The sequence below is a fragment of the Wolffia australiana genome, chromosome 14 (genome assembly GCF_029677425.1).
Source record: "Wolffia australiana isolate 7733 chromosome 14, ASM2967742v1".
NCBI lineage: Eukaryota > Viridiplantae > Streptophyta > Magnoliopsida > Alismatales > Araceae > Wolffia > Wolffia australiana.
In genome coordinates this window covers 8,149,661-8,166,264 of record NC_135848.1, presented here as the reverse complement: position 1 = coordinate 8,166,264, position 16,604 = coordinate 8,149,661, and the positions used below count along the sequence as shown (strand labels likewise).

The 16,604-nt window shown below is 39.3% G+C and overlaps 1 protein-coding gene across 3 annotated transcripts; it reads left to right on the top strand.

The window, feature by feature from the left end:
* Positions 1-329: 329 nt before the first annotated feature.
* LOC144712461 (uncharacterized) lies at positions 330-9,753 on the top strand. 3 transcript variants are annotated; one of them, XM_078586756.1, is made up of 13 exons: positions 330-497; positions 854-921; positions 1,850-2,125; positions 2,225-2,898; positions 3,903-3,988; positions 4,138-4,646; positions 4,720-5,166; positions 5,259-5,826; positions 6,498-6,728; positions 7,483-7,607; positions 7,688-8,703; positions 8,777-8,890; positions 8,965-9,753. In XM_078586756.1, the coding sequence occupies exons 3-13, from the start codon at positions 1,906-1,908 to the stop codon at positions 9,661-9,663; spliced, it is 4,689 nt and encodes a 1,562-aa protein (XP_078442882.1). In that variant the 5' UTR covers positions 330-497; positions 854-921; positions 1,850-1,905; the 3' UTR covers positions 9,664-9,753. The 3 variants fall into 3 exon arrangements, with proteins under 3 accessions (XP_078442882.1, XP_078442881.1, XP_078442883.1); XM_078586755.1 differs by having other exon boundaries at positions 1,850-2,898; XM_078586757.1 differs by lacking the exons at positions 330-497; positions 854-921 and having other exon boundaries at positions 1,991-2,125; positions 2,209-2,898.
* Positions 9,754-16,604: the final 6,851 nt, after the last annotated feature.

Genomic DNA, 16,604 nt, shown 5'->3' with positions numbered 1-16,604 from the left:
AAAAATACACATGCAATACATTTATCCAATATACTTGGCACTATACTGTCCAGTAACAAATACACATGAATGCCTCCCCCACTTTGACGTTGACTTTTCCAAGCCGACGCTGACCGCGCACAACCTCGGTAAATATCATATACTCCCACGCGTGCGCCCCTTCACCCCGCACGTGCGGAATTCCGAGTCCCGTCACCGCCCCCACGACGGCACCATATTTGCGTTATGGATCCCGTTACCGCCCAACACCGGTAACCTCACCGCCGTTCCTTAATTTTTCTTAATTAAAAAAACCCGACTATTTTCCTGATCAAAAAGGAAGAAGAAGAAGAAGAAGAGGAAGAAGAGGGGTAGAGAGGGACTGCAGAAATCTCCACAGAAATCTTCTCTGCTCGCGATGAACGATCTGGTCGGAGGAGAGATTGAATGCGTTGAAGCTCTGGCGTTGGCGGCGACGATTTGATGAACAAGTAGCGCCGTCGGGCCGAGTTCTCGAGGTATCTCAATCGATCTTTGTCTTCGTTTATTCGATTTTAGATCAATCTGTTGTAGATCTTCCGATCTCGGCCTTTGGAACGCGTCCAGAGAGTGGAACAGAAGCCGCGGCGCGTGTTAACCCTCCGTTTTGCCTGGTTAGGGATTAGTTGTTCTGCGGGCGTGCAATTACCGCTTATTGTCGATTTTTATCGTGCTGCAAACGGTTGATTTTCATATTTTACTTTTCATGGTGATCTGATGCCGTCGCCTTGTTGTACCGGAGTTGAGACTTGTTGTTATGTGCGCTGTTGCTTGTTGAGTGTTCGGTGGCCCAGTTGTAGGTTGACCCGCTGTGTTTGTTTGTTGATTTCTGCAGTTTTTAAGAGGATCTACTAAATGCTGAAGTCTGTGACAAGGGCCGATTGTGACATCCTCATACTTCTGGTAAGCCCGAATCCAAATTATGTTCTATCTAAGGTTCGTTATTCGTCAATTGTGAGTTTCCTGTCGTGGATGAATAACAATATCTTCGTTATTTATAATATTGTTATAGTAATACAGTTAATTAGTGATGAATGCTACGGACTAACTTGAAAACTGTGTACTGTTACGTTAGACTATAATATACCTGTGGGTGTCCCCTCCACTGTGCACCCTAGGACGCCCTAGCTATCTCGAAAGGGGAAAATAATTCTAAATATCAGCGTGCATTACTCATAAGAGAACCCATGTTTCATCTAGGACCATCCTATCTAATGCCTGTGAAAATGCCTATGATGAGGGTTCACTTTTGTTGGGCCTCATCATGGCACATTTGCAATATCTAGTGGAAGATGGAAGAAAATGAAATAGAAATAAAAATCATGATCAGATAATTCTTGCGCTGTTGGCTTTGTCTCTATTTTATCATGGGTCTACAGAGCTATTAGGCAAATCATCTCAATGAGTGGATCAAATTCTTCAATCTCTTCATCCAGAATGAAACTTCCTTCAGAAGTCGATCGATTCACGATTGTCCTTAAGTCTCAGATAGAATACTAAGGTTTTTAGTGTAGTTTTGTCTTTGCCCCATACAACTATTTTTTGAAATTCCCCAAGAGCACCAGTCTTTGTAACTCTAACGCATCAAATTGCTGAAGAAAAATAAGACCTCATATGTCAACTCGTCATTATTACCACTTCTGAGAGGATTTTACCATCAGAAATATTATTAATGTTATGCAGCTTTTAAGAGCCGACTCGGTCATGAAGGAATTACCAAGTTTTAATATTCACCTTTGGAATATTTATAGTTTTTATGCCAACAATTTTGAACGCTTCATTTTCACCGCCTTTTACGTGTCTCTGTTCTCAAATTCATTTTTTTTCGCAGACTTTCTTTCAACGGTTGAAAGATTCATCACAAATTCGATTGATAAGGTCACTCGTATGAAAATTTCTGGGACCTGTAATGTTTGTGCTGCCCCATGTTCCTCTTGTATGCACCTTACTCAAGATACTTCATTCATGGAGTCAAAAGCTGAGGGTGTTGGTTATTCAGAGAATAGCTGTGCAAGAAAGGAGACAGAAAATTCTTTGTTCAGTGATGCTGAGACCCCAACTCGTCGCAAACGACGCGAGGATCGAGTCCCGTCAGCCAGTGAAGCAAGTAAGCTTATCACATTTCATTCTAATAACAATTCATACTCCAAAAAATCCCTGAGAGAACATGTTACAAAGAATGGTAATCAGCATGATGAATTTGAAGGTGTCGACATGCCATTCAAAGCGTCACCTTGCAAAACCGATGAAGATAGTCAGCCTCAGAAAGAAAATGCTGGATGCTCCACATTGCAATGTAAACCCATGAGTTCTGGGATTCTCCCAAAGTCATCACAAAGTCCTGAAGGACGTAATGGATCAGAGCGTCATGGAGATGACATTTCATGTTTGAGCCCACGTACAGATAGAAACAGTGCTGCAGATGGTGTAGTTAAGGGGGACACACCTTGCACTTCATCAAGTACTTTATGCAATGGAGGTTTTGAAACGTTTTCGCTTGCAAAGGCTGCCGATACTATGAAAGATTCGGTGCCTTGTGAAGAACCTCCCTCAGAGGATAAGATGAAAACTGATGACAAGAACCAGCATGGGTGTTTTAGACTGTCTAAAGGTGGAAGGCGTGTAAAATATGAGAGTGTTGAAGATAATCGTATGACAACGTCTGAGTCTTCGATAAGACTATCAGATCAACTGTCTGAATCTAAGAATGGAAGCCCAGAGCGTGACTTGTCAGACGGTTCTGGCAAGTGTGGATCGTCTAAGGATAAACTTGGAAAGAAAAGTCTATCAGCCGGAAAATCAAATGGCGATGATTCTTTACCCAGTCTTCAGCATACATTGGATGATGAATGTTCTGCGCCAGAAAGCCTGGAGGACGATGTAAGATATTTTCTAACAAATATTTTGAGGTTTTATCTAATGTTCATCCATCGGTCTCCTCTATTTTATTTGCTATCTCAGCAGTTAGCACAAGCAAAATAAGTCCAAACTTCTCGTGTCATGCTAGTCTCTGAGTCAGGAGTGTCAGGCATTCAAGAGAACGGTTGAAATGTGGATTGATCAGAGAAATATGAATTAAGAATTGAATATCACACTTATTTTTTTACTTATTTTCAGTCAAATTCTACGATATCTTCATTGATAGGATAGGGGGCTATGTTCATAAAGATTTCATACGCCTTTATATTTCTACTTTCTTTACGCCTGCTCTATCATTTTGTGGATTCTATTTCAACTCATTTAATTTTTTCATTTTTCTTACGCATACTTTATCTTCTTGCTAGGTATGATAACGAACCCATGTACCTGTATTTATCTTAGCGCATAATACAATTTTAATGGCATAAAAAATAAATTTATCTTTTGTTTCCCTCTGCGAATTTTTGAGGGTCATAAACAAGTTATCATCAAGTAAGAACTTGACTAGCACCCAGTAGTCGGCCCACTCTAGTGGGAAATGTGTCTGGCTAGTGTTCGTGACAAGGTTTCTCTTCTCCTATTGCGGCAAATGTTTGACTGTCAATTTTTAAATAATGAAATATGCGAGCCTTCTTCACCCTCTGCCAAAAATATAATGGCCTTCATTAGTCTAATTTTCTAATAAAAAATGCACAGGCGAATATCTATGGTTTCACGTTATTAGTCATGTGCTCTTGTGTTGATGATTGAGGTAGACCTTTTGATGAAATATTTCCATGGCCGATGCTAAATCAGGCTTTATGATACCTCTTCTCGGTGTTTCATGTTGTTGGATGTTAACCGGAGAGATGACTACCCTGCGTTTACATTTCATTATATTCTCCTTCTCCATGTAACTCTGTTTCAATTTTCTTCCCCAAATCTAACACGTTGCCAGTTTTACTTATGAGTTGCTGATTTTACAGGTTAAAGTATGTGATATATGTGGTGATGCTGGTCGGGAGGATTTGCTTGCTATCTGCAGTAGATGCAGTGACGGGGCCGAACACACGTGAGATTTTTTTTTTACCTGATAATCATTGATTATCTTTGATGAAAAGAGATTTCGAAGAAATTTTTTCAAAAAACAAACTTTGAAGAAAAGGTTTTTCTTGTACTTTTGCTAATAATGTGGTATCTCTCCTTGTTACCTTTGAATAGCTATTGTATGCGAGTAATGCTGGACAAACTTCCAGAGGGAGATTGGCTTTGTGAGGAGTGCTCGATGAAAGACAGTGCATTATCTGAAGCAGTGAAACCGGAAACTCCAGTAATTTCCTCGAAGGAGCCACCCCAGATTGAGAAAAATGAGAAACGCGAGCCTAGTTTAGGCCAAAAATCTTCGTCAGTGCAGGGTGGCAGTGTTTCGGACACAGACGCAGTGTTGCCCAGTATTGGGCCTAAAGTCTCAGACACCTCAGTAAAGAAACCCCCAGCTAAACCTGAACTTACTTCCCAGACGAGCGTTAAGCTACCTGAGACTGGCAGAAAAGCCGTCTTATCTCGTGAGGGCTCATCTAAGAGCCTCGATTCAGGAAAAGTTAAACCACTGATCAGTTCTCCATTGCCATCAGCAATTCAGCCTTCTAGCGAACCTATCCTCTCACGGCCGCTAGGTCCTTCTCCTAGCTCTTCAAAGACCTCAGGACAGCAAATTCAGCCTTCTCGTGGTAAATCCTTGATTTTTCTTTATTTCTATTAGAGTAAAATTACTAATTTCTCTCTTCTAATATATTTTGGCAGGTTTACTCTCGAGGTCTAGTTCTATTGCTGGTTTGAAGTCTAAAGTCAAGCCATTGATTGAAAATGTTATACTAAAGCCCCAGCAAGGGACCAAAGAATCTGTTTCGGGTGAGTTGAAAGAGGACATCCAGAGAGCCCTCAGCAAATCTTTGTCCCTTAAGAACCCCAGCCCTAGGCCCTTAAATTATACAGAGATAATAAGTAAATCCCAATCTTCTACCCTTCATCGACTAGAAGAGACAAGGAATCAGAAGCAAAAGAAGGAAAAAATTCTAGAGAGGAACAAATCTTTTGTCCTAAATCGAAGCATGTCAAGTTCCCCATTGACCTTTCCTAGTATCTCTCCAAAGATGACCACCATGCAAACTGACTGTGTGAAAGCAAGTAGCACTTTGGAACAGAGCGTTTCTCACTCTAATGATGGTTCAGAAAACGCATCTGATAAAGGTGCATGTTTTTTTCTCTCTCTTCTTGATGTGCATTTTATTTTCAGTTTATTTTTACCTTTTTTCATTGACATTTTTTTTTCATGTTAATAGGAGCGAAAGAGCTCAAGAAGCAGCCTCCATCTAAAAGTCTCGGTAACCATATGGTTACTGAAGGAACTTCACTGGCTGCTGTAAAAGAAGATGCTAAGACAGAGAAGATCAAGGAGTGTTCCACGTCTAGCAGTTTTCGTCCTTTAGCTCCTCCGCCTAGACGGGTAATACGATGCCAAAAGTGCAATGAGACTGGCCACTCGACCCAATTCTGCTCCATCGACAAGATCCGTGTTTCTGCACTGAAACCTACAGGAGAGAGAAACTCAAAAGAAGTGTCAGTCAAAGTCAATAAATGGAGGGATGCCGTTGATGTTGCTTTTTCCAAAGACAGAGCACAGAAGAGCTCACTAGATCAATCAGTGGACACGTCCCATATTCCTGCACCAAGTTCAGTTTCTCTCTCTAAACCTGGAGGCTCAGCTATTAAGCAGAACACACATATTTGCAAGACTGGAGAACAGGATTCCAACTCCATTTCTTCTCAAGGAGAGGACCACAAGCAGAGTACCTCTATCTTGGGCGCTTCTAGAATTTCTGCACTCCCGGAGCATGAATTCATATGGCAGTATGTTTTCGTAGTCTTATTCACTTTTGTTCTTTTTTTTTAACACTTCTGTTCCATAACCATGATTAGTCTATACCGGTGTTGATAACTTATATCTATATTTTTTTTTGAAGAAATATAGACATAAGTTATGTCTATATATTTTTTTTGAAGAAATATTAAGATAACTTATGTCTATATTTTGCTTTTGAAGAAAGATAACTTATGTCTATATGTTTTTTCTTGAAGAAAGATAACTTATGTATCTAATATTGATTAGTATAAATGTATGTTGCTCTTAGTAACTTATGTTTTATGATCATGCTAGTGTAAATGCCTGTTAGTCTTAATGCTTTATGCTTTATTGTAAAAACTTGTCTGTCTTAATTACCTATTTTTTATACTAATGATTACGATGAATGCTTGCTAGTATTAATAAATTATGTTTTCTAATAATGATTTTGTGTATGCTTATTTGTCGTAATAATGTCTGATATTCACGATTAGTATAAAATCTAGTTAGCCTTAATGACATGTTTATAATCATGCTTGAAATAAATGCTCCTGCGTCTCAATGGTTTGTCTTTTAATCATGCTTTGTATAATGCTTCTTAGTCTGAATAAGTAATGTTTTTAAGCATGATTACTATAAATGCTTGAGACTAAGAGATAATTATTGTTATTTCCTGAAGGGGTAGCTTTGAGCTGAATAGATCTGGAGGGCTCCACGAAACTTGTGAGGGGTTTCAGGCACATTTATCTTCCCGTGCTTCTCCCAAGGTCTCTGAAGTGGTGACCAAATTTCCTCATCGAGTCCAGCTGGAGGAGGTCAACCGGTTGACTTCTTGGCCCTCTCAGTTTCGAGAAAAGGGCCCCACAGAGGAGAACATTGCCCTGTTCTTCTTTGCTAAAGACATCAAAAGGTCCGCTCTCCTAAATTTTTTATCTTTATGTCCGACTCATAATTATTTCCTTAAGTCAAAGTAGTTTGATATGCATATTCCGACGGAGAAGTGATAGGGCATATTTCGTACATGCATAAAAGGCTATGTTTCGTACATGCGTAAACTGACGAATTCATCATCATCATTGTCATCACAATATTTTATTCTTGTTATCGTTATCGTCATCTGTGGATGATGAGTGGTTGATGATGATGACAAACTCATCATTGACAATTGTTACGTAATGAGGACGACGATGATGATGAGAACTCATCATTGTCTTCATTTAGGCGAACCTTCCCTCCTCTGCGGGACAGATGACGAATTCATCATCATCATCCAATAGTTCTATCGTTCTGATTATCATCCATGTTTGGATTGTTTGAGTGGCAACACTAATTTCCCATCGACCTACACATATGATTCATCGTTGTCATCTTCATCGATGGTTGGATGATGTGGATAATGACAATAGCGAATTTGTCATTGTCTTCACCTTGGTTGACATACAAACCCAACTCTGGATGACAAATTCATCATCGTCATCATCTTCTATGTTTGGCTTGAATGAATGACAATGAAAATGATAAATTCGTCACGAACGTATGATGACGATGATGAGTCATCTTCGTTGATGCTGATTTCTAGCCTTGAATATCCATTGTTCCAGGAAAATCATTGAATAAAAAAACTTTTTTTTATAATCATCTTTGTGCTTCTCATGTATGTACAGCTACAAGAGAGGCTACCAGAAGTTGCTGGAGACCATGCTGAAGAATGACCTGGCTTTGAAAGGAAACTTTGACGGGATTGAACTCCTCATTTTCCCTTCCAACAAACTCCCATTGAAATCCCAGCGTATGACCTCTCATATTTTTTACAAATAACAAAATTTATTGCTAGGGTTCGCAGATATGACGATTTTAATTTCTTTTCAGGGTGGAACCGATTGTTCTTCCTCTGGGGCGTTTTCAGAGAGAGAAGGCCAAGCCCCCCTCAAGCTCAGCCTCCAGTGGGGAGAAAACCCCCTGTGTTTGACCTTGATTTGGAGCAGCAGCCTCTGGCCGAAGCCTCTCCTCCCAAGGCTGACCCCACAATGTCAACTTCGGAGGAGCCGAAGGTCAATGCAATTGCCAGCGAATCTCCAGTTCTTAGTTCAACGCCGCGGAATCCATCGCCCCCAAATGCTGTGGTTCAATCGTCAGACCCTGTGGGAAGAAAGCCACCGGCATTTGACCTTGACTTGGAGCAGCAGCCTCAGACCGATGCTTCTCCTCTCAATGCTGAACCTGCAGTGTCAACATCAGAGGAGCAGTCGGTCAACGCAATTGCCAACGTATCTCCAGTTCTTGGCTCAACGCCCGGGAACAACCCAACCCGTCCAAGTGCTACGGTTCAAGCATCGGCACCGTCGGGGAGAAAACCGCCCCCGTTTGACCTTGACTTGGAGCAGCAGCCTCTGACCGAGGTCTCTCCTCTCAACGCTGAACCCACGGGGTCAACTTCGGAGGAGCCGTTGGTCAACTCAACGCCGGGGAACCCAACCCGTCCAAATGCTACGGTTCGAGGATTGCACCCGGTGGGGAGAAAACCACCGATGTTTGACCTTGACTTGGAGCAGCAGCCTCTGGCCGAGGCCTCTCCTCTTAACACTGAACCCACAGTGTTGACCTCGAAGGAGCAGTCAGTCAACGCCTTAGCTTTTAAACCTCGAGCTCTCGGGTCAACGCCCGGCAACCCATCCCCTCCAAGTGCTACGGTTCGTGCTCAGCCATCGGCAGGGAGAGAACTTCCCATGTTTGACCTTGACTTGGAGCAGCAACCTCTGGCCGAGGCCTCTCCTCTCAACCCTGAACCCGCAGGGTTGACTTCAGCGGCGCGGTCGGTCAACGCAATAGCCAATGGACCTCCAGTTCTCGGGCCAACGTCCCGCAACCCATCCCCTTCTCAGATGGTAAAAATTCTCTCTATCTCTTTTTCTTTCTCTCTCTCTCTACAATTTCCCATGGCAATTCTGTGATGTGCAGGACGAAGGCGGTGCTGTCTGTGCTGATCTTCCAGGTGTCAGGTCAATGCCCGGTAGCTCGTCCCCTCCAAGTGCATCAAGTCAAGTCAACAACAGAAGCATCCCTTCCCAGATGGTAAGCATTCTTTCTCTTTCTCTCTCTTCTTTCTCTCTGTACAATGCCCATGCTAGATTTTTTTTTTTGTGCAGGAGGAAGGCAGCGGCGGTTGCTCCCATGGCCAGAGAAGATCGAATCCCTGGCGGCCAGATTTGAATTTGGAATCTCAAGAGGTAGATGATCGAGAGGAGAACATCGGGAGCAGCATCAACGGCGGATGTCAGGTTCGGGGGCAGCCGGCGGCGGAGAGGAAGAGGGCGAGGTCGTACTCTCCCCTCCCATGGCGGCAGCAGGCGGCGGAGAGCAGCAGTACGTCGCTGGACGGGGATGGAGGGGAGAGAAAGAGGACGAGGCCGCCATTCTGGGACGCAGCTGCGACGACAACGACGACGGCGGAAGTTGCGGCAATTGGCACGGGATCAAGCAAGGTCCATCCAATGCTGGGAAGCTTTCAAGACGACGTATGGCGGTGGAATGCTTCGGAGAGGCATTTCTTTCCTCTCGTCTCCCGTGACGTGGCGGCGCCAGTTCCGGAGGAGCCCCCCGACCTTGAATTGGCGCTGGGGGCGGAGAGGAAGAGGCAGGCCAGGAGAGACGTCCTCCCCTTCCCCGTGCAAGTGGCGCCGCCGCCCATGGATCGGAAGCAGCCGAAACATGGTAGTGGGGACGATGATTTGGCCTCACTCTCGCTCTCGCTGGCGTTTCCTCTCTCGAGTAAGGAACAGCAACAGCCACTGCCGCCGGCGCCGCGGCCGACCTTCTTTCTGTTTGATCGGTTTCGTCACGGCTGAAGATGGCGGCACGTTCATACATATTCGCCTTTCACTGTGCCTGTGTATAACACCTCATCCAATAGGAAATATATTTCTTCATTTCTCTCACCCTTTCTAATATGGTCTCCTTTATTGATTTACGTTTGGTTTCCTCGTTATTCTTGTATTTTTGTTTATGTTCCAGGTGTCTCACAGCATTTTGTATATAACAAAAGAGAAGTTTATGGTTGTCTACGATTTTGTGCCCTTGGAAGAGATAAGGAGATTATATGTATAGTTTGGTTTCCTAGTTCATCAATGGATCAACCAATTTATCTCTAACCTATCACTAAATAATTAAAGCACATATTTCATCATTATTTTAGAGGGGGCCTATTTATTAAGCTTAATCAGGAGAAAATATATTTATAGAAATTAAGTTTGATGTCAACATATTAATAGGAGTTTTCCCCTAAACCCTAGAGAAGCCAGAAATTTCCAGGTTCAAAAGCTATTCTGAATTCTGAAACTACTTCAGCCAAACATTTACTAGATCTGCACCCAATCCTCAAACTCTGATATGTAGCTCTGATTATATCAGGCCAATTTACAGTGGGAATCCATTCCCAACAATCTTTTAATGTTTTTTTTTGATGTGGCTAGATTATCTTGGCAATTAAATTTTATCTGGTCACGTTTGGATCACAATTATTTTCACTCAAAGATGTAGAATGGCTATAATTTCAACATGAAAAAAATGCTTTGGTATTAAATAATGTAAACGACAAGCTAAATAAAATGATGGAATTAAATAATGTAAATTCACCTTCTAGAATCATGGCTTTTTTAATATCTCCCAAAAGATAATATATATCCTGATATTTGAGCGATTAATCAAAGAATTTCATGCATGTTTATTGAATAAAAATTCAGGAAATTGTATTCCAGAAATGTTAAGATCAATAAACTATGGTTACTAACAAAACTGTTATTTAAATGCAATGCTTAGTAAACTATGATCGATATTATTCAATAAATTAAAATTTATAATCAATTATAAAATTTATAATTATTTATGACATTTATAATTAATTAAAATTTTATGATTACTTTTCTTTAAGAAGAGGATCCAATTGACATTTTTTATTCGTCAAGGTGGTAGAAGTGGTATCCAATTATGTCTTTTTGGATATTTGGTAAACCTCTAATTTTCAGCCTAAGACTCTAGCTAATTTGTTCCATGTCTCTTTATAGACACTCCCGTACTTTAACTTGGTTTCATTAGGGTTTTCTCCTTTCCATATGGAGCGGATTTATCATTTTTTTAATAACATCTTCACTGTATATGATGCTGCTTCAAAAAAATATTATGTGCCTTGGTTCAATAATGGAAAATAAGTTTTTCGAGGAATGCAGAGTCGATTTTGATTTCAAATCGATCTTTAAAAGTAATACATCACATGTACCTTATGAGAAACTTGTTCCACCCTTGATTTGCTCACTGTGAGATAGCTCTGAAGCCGTTCACATGCCCGTCCTCTAGAAGTATCCAACCGATCACATTGCTCTTGGATCTCCACGTCTTCTTCAACTCTCCTTGAAAATCTTGAAGATCTTCTTACCATGAAGACACTCTCCTTGGTTGAGTGGAGAAGAGATCAAAGTGGAGAAAGGGGGATCCCAATTCTGGCTGGCACGGTGCTTAAAACGGGCGCCCTTCTCTTATTTAGAATTTACCCCATAAAATGAAATATATTCACTAATGTCCTAATGATCTTATGCATGTGACTCTCTAGGCCCATGTATCATTCTAGATAATTTCTCTAGTGGCACAATGCCATTTATTGGCCACCTTTATAAATTCACTATATCAACATATAAATTAATTAAGGATCGATTTAACCCAATTGATAGGTTAAGTTTCCAGCACGTGGGGTACCAAGCTACACCTCGTACTCTACAAGATATCAAGTAGTGTTTGAACTCTCTCATGGAACCTTTATTTTCATCGGTTACCGTATATGTATAATCCTCCATCCCCGTGAGACTCTCGAACAACTTAGGGTATGGTCGATTGTGAAACCCTAATCCATCATTCGATTAGCACTAATGCATACTGGGATCATTGGAGAATGCCTTCTCAAATATCCTCACTACCTTGGCCAAGGATTTGCTGCATCGTCTTCCTTGAGTCGATCTCCTCTTATACAGAGGGTGGATGATCCTATCTCGACCACTCAATCATCTTTGTGGCTCTTATTACATTCTAGCTATGACTTGTTTAAACCCAGAGGTTAGAGGATCATAAGTCGTAGTCAAAATGTAGTCGTCTATCCAGAAGATGTCCTTGGTGTCTCAGGTCAGTGGATCACTTATACAATCATGAGATGAATCAATCTGATTGATGCTTAGGTATAATACCATTCAGGGATTCTTCATATCAATTCAGTGAACTCTTTCTCCAAAGAGCACTCACAGTCTGTCCTTAGTGTCCCCGCACTAATAGCCACATAATCAGCTATGCTTATCGTACAAGTATGATCGATTAGCGCTATTCTGTCAGGATAATTCAGTGTCCATCTTGATATTCATCGAATAAGAATATTCAGAATATTTTGTATTATGATCTCATCATAATTCACTAGGGCATTGCATGTATTCATGGACTTCATTATAAACTTCACACTTGAATAATAATGAACGTAATATTTTATTCAATAAACTTAAATAAATCATGGTGGTGTGATTTAGCTTGATGGCCACATAATATCCATGAAATATACCCATATAAATCTAGAAGTCATGAGAAGCTCATCATGGAAAATAAGGTGTGATTTGTCATCTTTAATACACCTTCCATTTGAAGTGTATATGGAGGGGTCAACAGAGTTGGGATAACTGCCGCGCTTCATGATTTGTGTGAATTCCACACTCAAGGATTCTTCTCAGTTTTATCCAAAGATTTGAAAAAAATTCCATTCAAATTATTTATTCCATTATTAAATCCTTAAATTTATATAAGACTTGAGATTTTTACTTCATAAGTAAACTCATATAAATCTAGAGAGTTCATTAGCAAACACTAAGTATTATGCATAGTCACATTTTGCTTATGGGGGCATATGGTTGCCTACATCAAAAATGTATTAGCTCTAATATGTCCTGGACATGAGATATATTTTCTAGAATAGAAACATTCAGTACTCCACCCAAAATCAATGATTTAGAGTTGCATATGCTTAAAAAAAAAATGACATAAGCATGCATCCTTATGAAGCTTAAGTAATATTTCTTTACAAATATTCCCAAGCCTACATAGGTGAGCATTATTAACCCAAGATTAAAAAGGTTTTATTAAGAGAGACATAAACTTGGAGGCTGTAGTAAGAAAGATCTATATATACATATATATATATATAGATGGGAACATAATCAATTTATTTCAAAACAAAAAGAACAACTTTTTTCACAAAAACAAAAATCTGAGTATGTTTAAAGCGAAAAAACAAAAATCATGTATTTGTCAAAGAAATGTGACACCTTAGTTTTTTTGTTAGACATACCTAATGGAAATATATAGATGGCCGGCAAGCCAATTACACATTCCATATATCCTTCAATGTTCATTAATACAAATATTTATTATAATACATGTATGATGATTATGATGAGTTCAAAGAATGCATGATCTGACTTAGTGAATTGTGATGAGATCATACAACAGTGATCACTAGTTTTTAAGAGTGTATTCCAAATATTCCTATTCAAAGGATGCTTGAGAAGGAAATGGAAGTATCTGGATAGAATTACACTATTTAGTCTCACTCATATGATAAGTATGGAGACACTAAGGATAAATAGTGGGTGCTTTTTAGGGTAAAGAGTTCACTTAGTTGATGTGTATTGAGCGCTGAATAGTATTATACCAAACTATCAATCCGCTTGGTTCACATCATAGGTGTGTTAGTGGTCCTTAGACATGAGAAACCAAAAATGTATTGTAGGTGGAGGATTGTTCGTGGACTATGACCTACAAGTTCCTAATCATAGAATTTCAAATATCCTTAGCGCGGGTATAAGAGGAATTCTATATTGTGGCATGTTTAATCATGGAATTATCTCTACACCTTAGCATTGAACTCTGGCTTGGATTCTCACTACTTGAACATTGAGCGAGATATAAAAATTCAAACCATAGTTTTTCAAGCTCCCAGCGTTCTACTCCCTTATCCCCCTTGCTCCCCTTCACATTTGATGCATTCAGAACCAGTGTAACAATGATGGTGAATAAAAAAAGGGGATCATCAATATTACAGAAAAAACTTGATATTCTAGGGATCACTTGGATAGGTTTGGAGTCTGGACACATGAACAGCTCAAGACATCTCTGTTGAGGAACTAAGAAATCACACAACCTATGCAAATGTTATTCGATCATTATTTTCAAATTATCGCTCAGATTATGATTTTAATCTTTTGTTTTGATAATCATTTAAGTTTCACCTCAATAATGGCCATGTAACAAAATAATACCAACAAAGAGGCTTTGCATTTTTCCTTCTGAAGGTTCCCCTTAACAACCTCGAACAAATTAGGTAGGTTAATTACAATGACTTGAATTTTGTTCATATTAAGGTTAATCATGAATTATGAATATGAGTTAGGAAGATACTGAATGATGAGATTTGTGTTGGAAATATATATATGGCATGTAAGCCAATCACACATTCCACGTCTTTATTAATATTTATTGATACACTATATTCATTTAAACACAAGCGTGATTCTTATAATTGAAGTCCATAACACATGCAATGCATGTGTGAGTTATGATGAGATCACAATAAAATGATAATTTGTCTTTAACGATGTGTTCTAAGTATTCTTGTTCAAAGGATATGTCCACATCACCCTTCGCATGAAAAAAGTCAAAAAATGATACGTTAATCATTAAATAAGTTCTAAAATCCATGTTTAATAAAGTAAAGGTCCAAAACATACATATAAATATAATTTTTGACTTAGAGAAATCGTATCTTTCCAAATTTAATGTTGAAAAATTCCAGAAAAATCATATTCTGACTCAGAATTTTTTTCTATCAGTATATATCGTAAAAAAAAATCTCCAAAAATACATAAAAATGCCAAAGTTCATATACCATTGTAAAAATAAATTTAATCATTTTAAGCTTGATAACATTCACATATAGTTTATTGAATGCAAATAACATGTAAATATGGTCAGATTTAGGTACTAAAAATGCATGTTCTCACTTGGCCAAGGACTTCATTGGATCGTCTTCCTTGAGCCGTCTCCTCTCATACCGATAGTGACGATCCTACCTTGGCCAAGGACTTCATTGATCATCTTCTTGTTGCACTTGAGCTAATACATTTTTTAATTCCATGAATATAGACTTGTAGATCAGAGTCAAAGTACAATTGTATGTCCATGAGATGTTTGTGTTGTATCAGGTCAAATGACAACTTACATAACCGTGACGTGAATCAACATAATTGGCATTTTGGTATAATGTCATTCAGGGATTTCGTACGTATCAATTGAGTGAAGTTTTTCTTCTAAAGAGAACACACTATCTACTTCAGTTTCTCTACATTAGTAGATAAAGGATCGACCACACTAATCATATGAGTAAGACAAGATACTGGTATTCAATCTGGATATTTGAATGTCCTCCTCAAGTATCCTTTGAGTAGGACTGCTTAGAACACATGCTTATAAACTAGTGATCTCCATATTATGATATTATCATAAACCATTACGTCAGATCATGTATTCATAGACTTCATTAAAAGCCGTTAAGGTACATTTGTTAAGGTATGGAATGTATGATTGGCTTGCCTGTATTTGTTATGGACTATTCATAAAAAAAATGGTCGGCTAATTCTAAACTTAAACGTCTAAAAACATGTGATTAATTTAATCAAGATGATGGATGATGATTGCATGGACATAATGAGCACTCTTATAATACTAGAATTGGGATTAGTAAAACCAATATAAAAATACACATCTCACTGATTTTCTTATTTCCCCTTTACATAGTGTACATTACTCAGCTATATGGATAGTTAAATAAACTTTAAAATAATTAAAATTCAAATCCACCAATTGAACTGCCATTCTCTAGAGAGTTTATGCTTCATCAAAACAAAGATCCTATTCAATCTCCTAAGAGTCCTATCTGATAGCATGTCAGAAATATTGGGATTTTTATTCAGTAATCCAGGCAGATGCGTCATCCACTTTTGATCGATTTGATTCAATCTTCTATACTACAATACTCCTAAGGCACTCTGAAGGATTAAAGCAAACATGTACATTTAGACCTAAGATTATATAAAGAAGTTATTTATCTTTGATAAACAAAACTAATGGAAAGATAAATACAAAAGGGGACGATAAATTTCATATGAAAAAATATGCCTAAAGGGGATCCTAAATTTCTTTTTTTTATTATTCAAAGTTTCCATATAGTCTATAAAGAAACATAATATATTTAGATATAAAATAAAGCCTTATGATGATGACCGATAGTCACGGACACCGATGAAGACTGTAGTGGGTGAGGATGATGATCATTGTGGACAGAGACGACAGCCGACCTGGATGGGGATGATGATCATCGTTGACGGGGACACCCATCATCTACAGGCAGGATGACTATCGCAGACTCAGACAATGACCACCATAAATTGGGATGACAACCATTGTCAATGCAGACCACGATGGTGATGGAAAGCTATAAAGACTGTGGAGGACAGGGACGATGACCATGGATGACGAAGACGACGATCTCTCACTCTCTCTAAAGATTTCACTATCTATATAAACAGGGATCGACACGCATCATCCGTCACGTCACGCGTCACTGTGATAGTCGTGTGACGGATGACATGACGGTGATGGTGACGGTTTTAGGGGTCTGTGATGGTGACGGTGACGGATGACGAAGTGG

Coding starts and splice junctions, on each gene's coding strand:
- LOC144712461 (XM_078586755.1), top strand. CDS start 1,906: ATGAAAATTTCTGGGACCTGTAATGTTTGTGCTGCCCCATGTTCCTCT. Junction 4,647..4,719: donor GCAAATTCAGCCTTCTCGTG/GTAAATCCTTGA, acceptor ATATTTTGGCAG/GTTTACTCTCGAGGTCTAGT. Junction 5,167..5,258: donor AGAAAACGCATCTGATAAAG/GTGCATGTTTTT, acceptor TCATGTTAATAG/GAGCGAAAGAGCTCAAGAAG.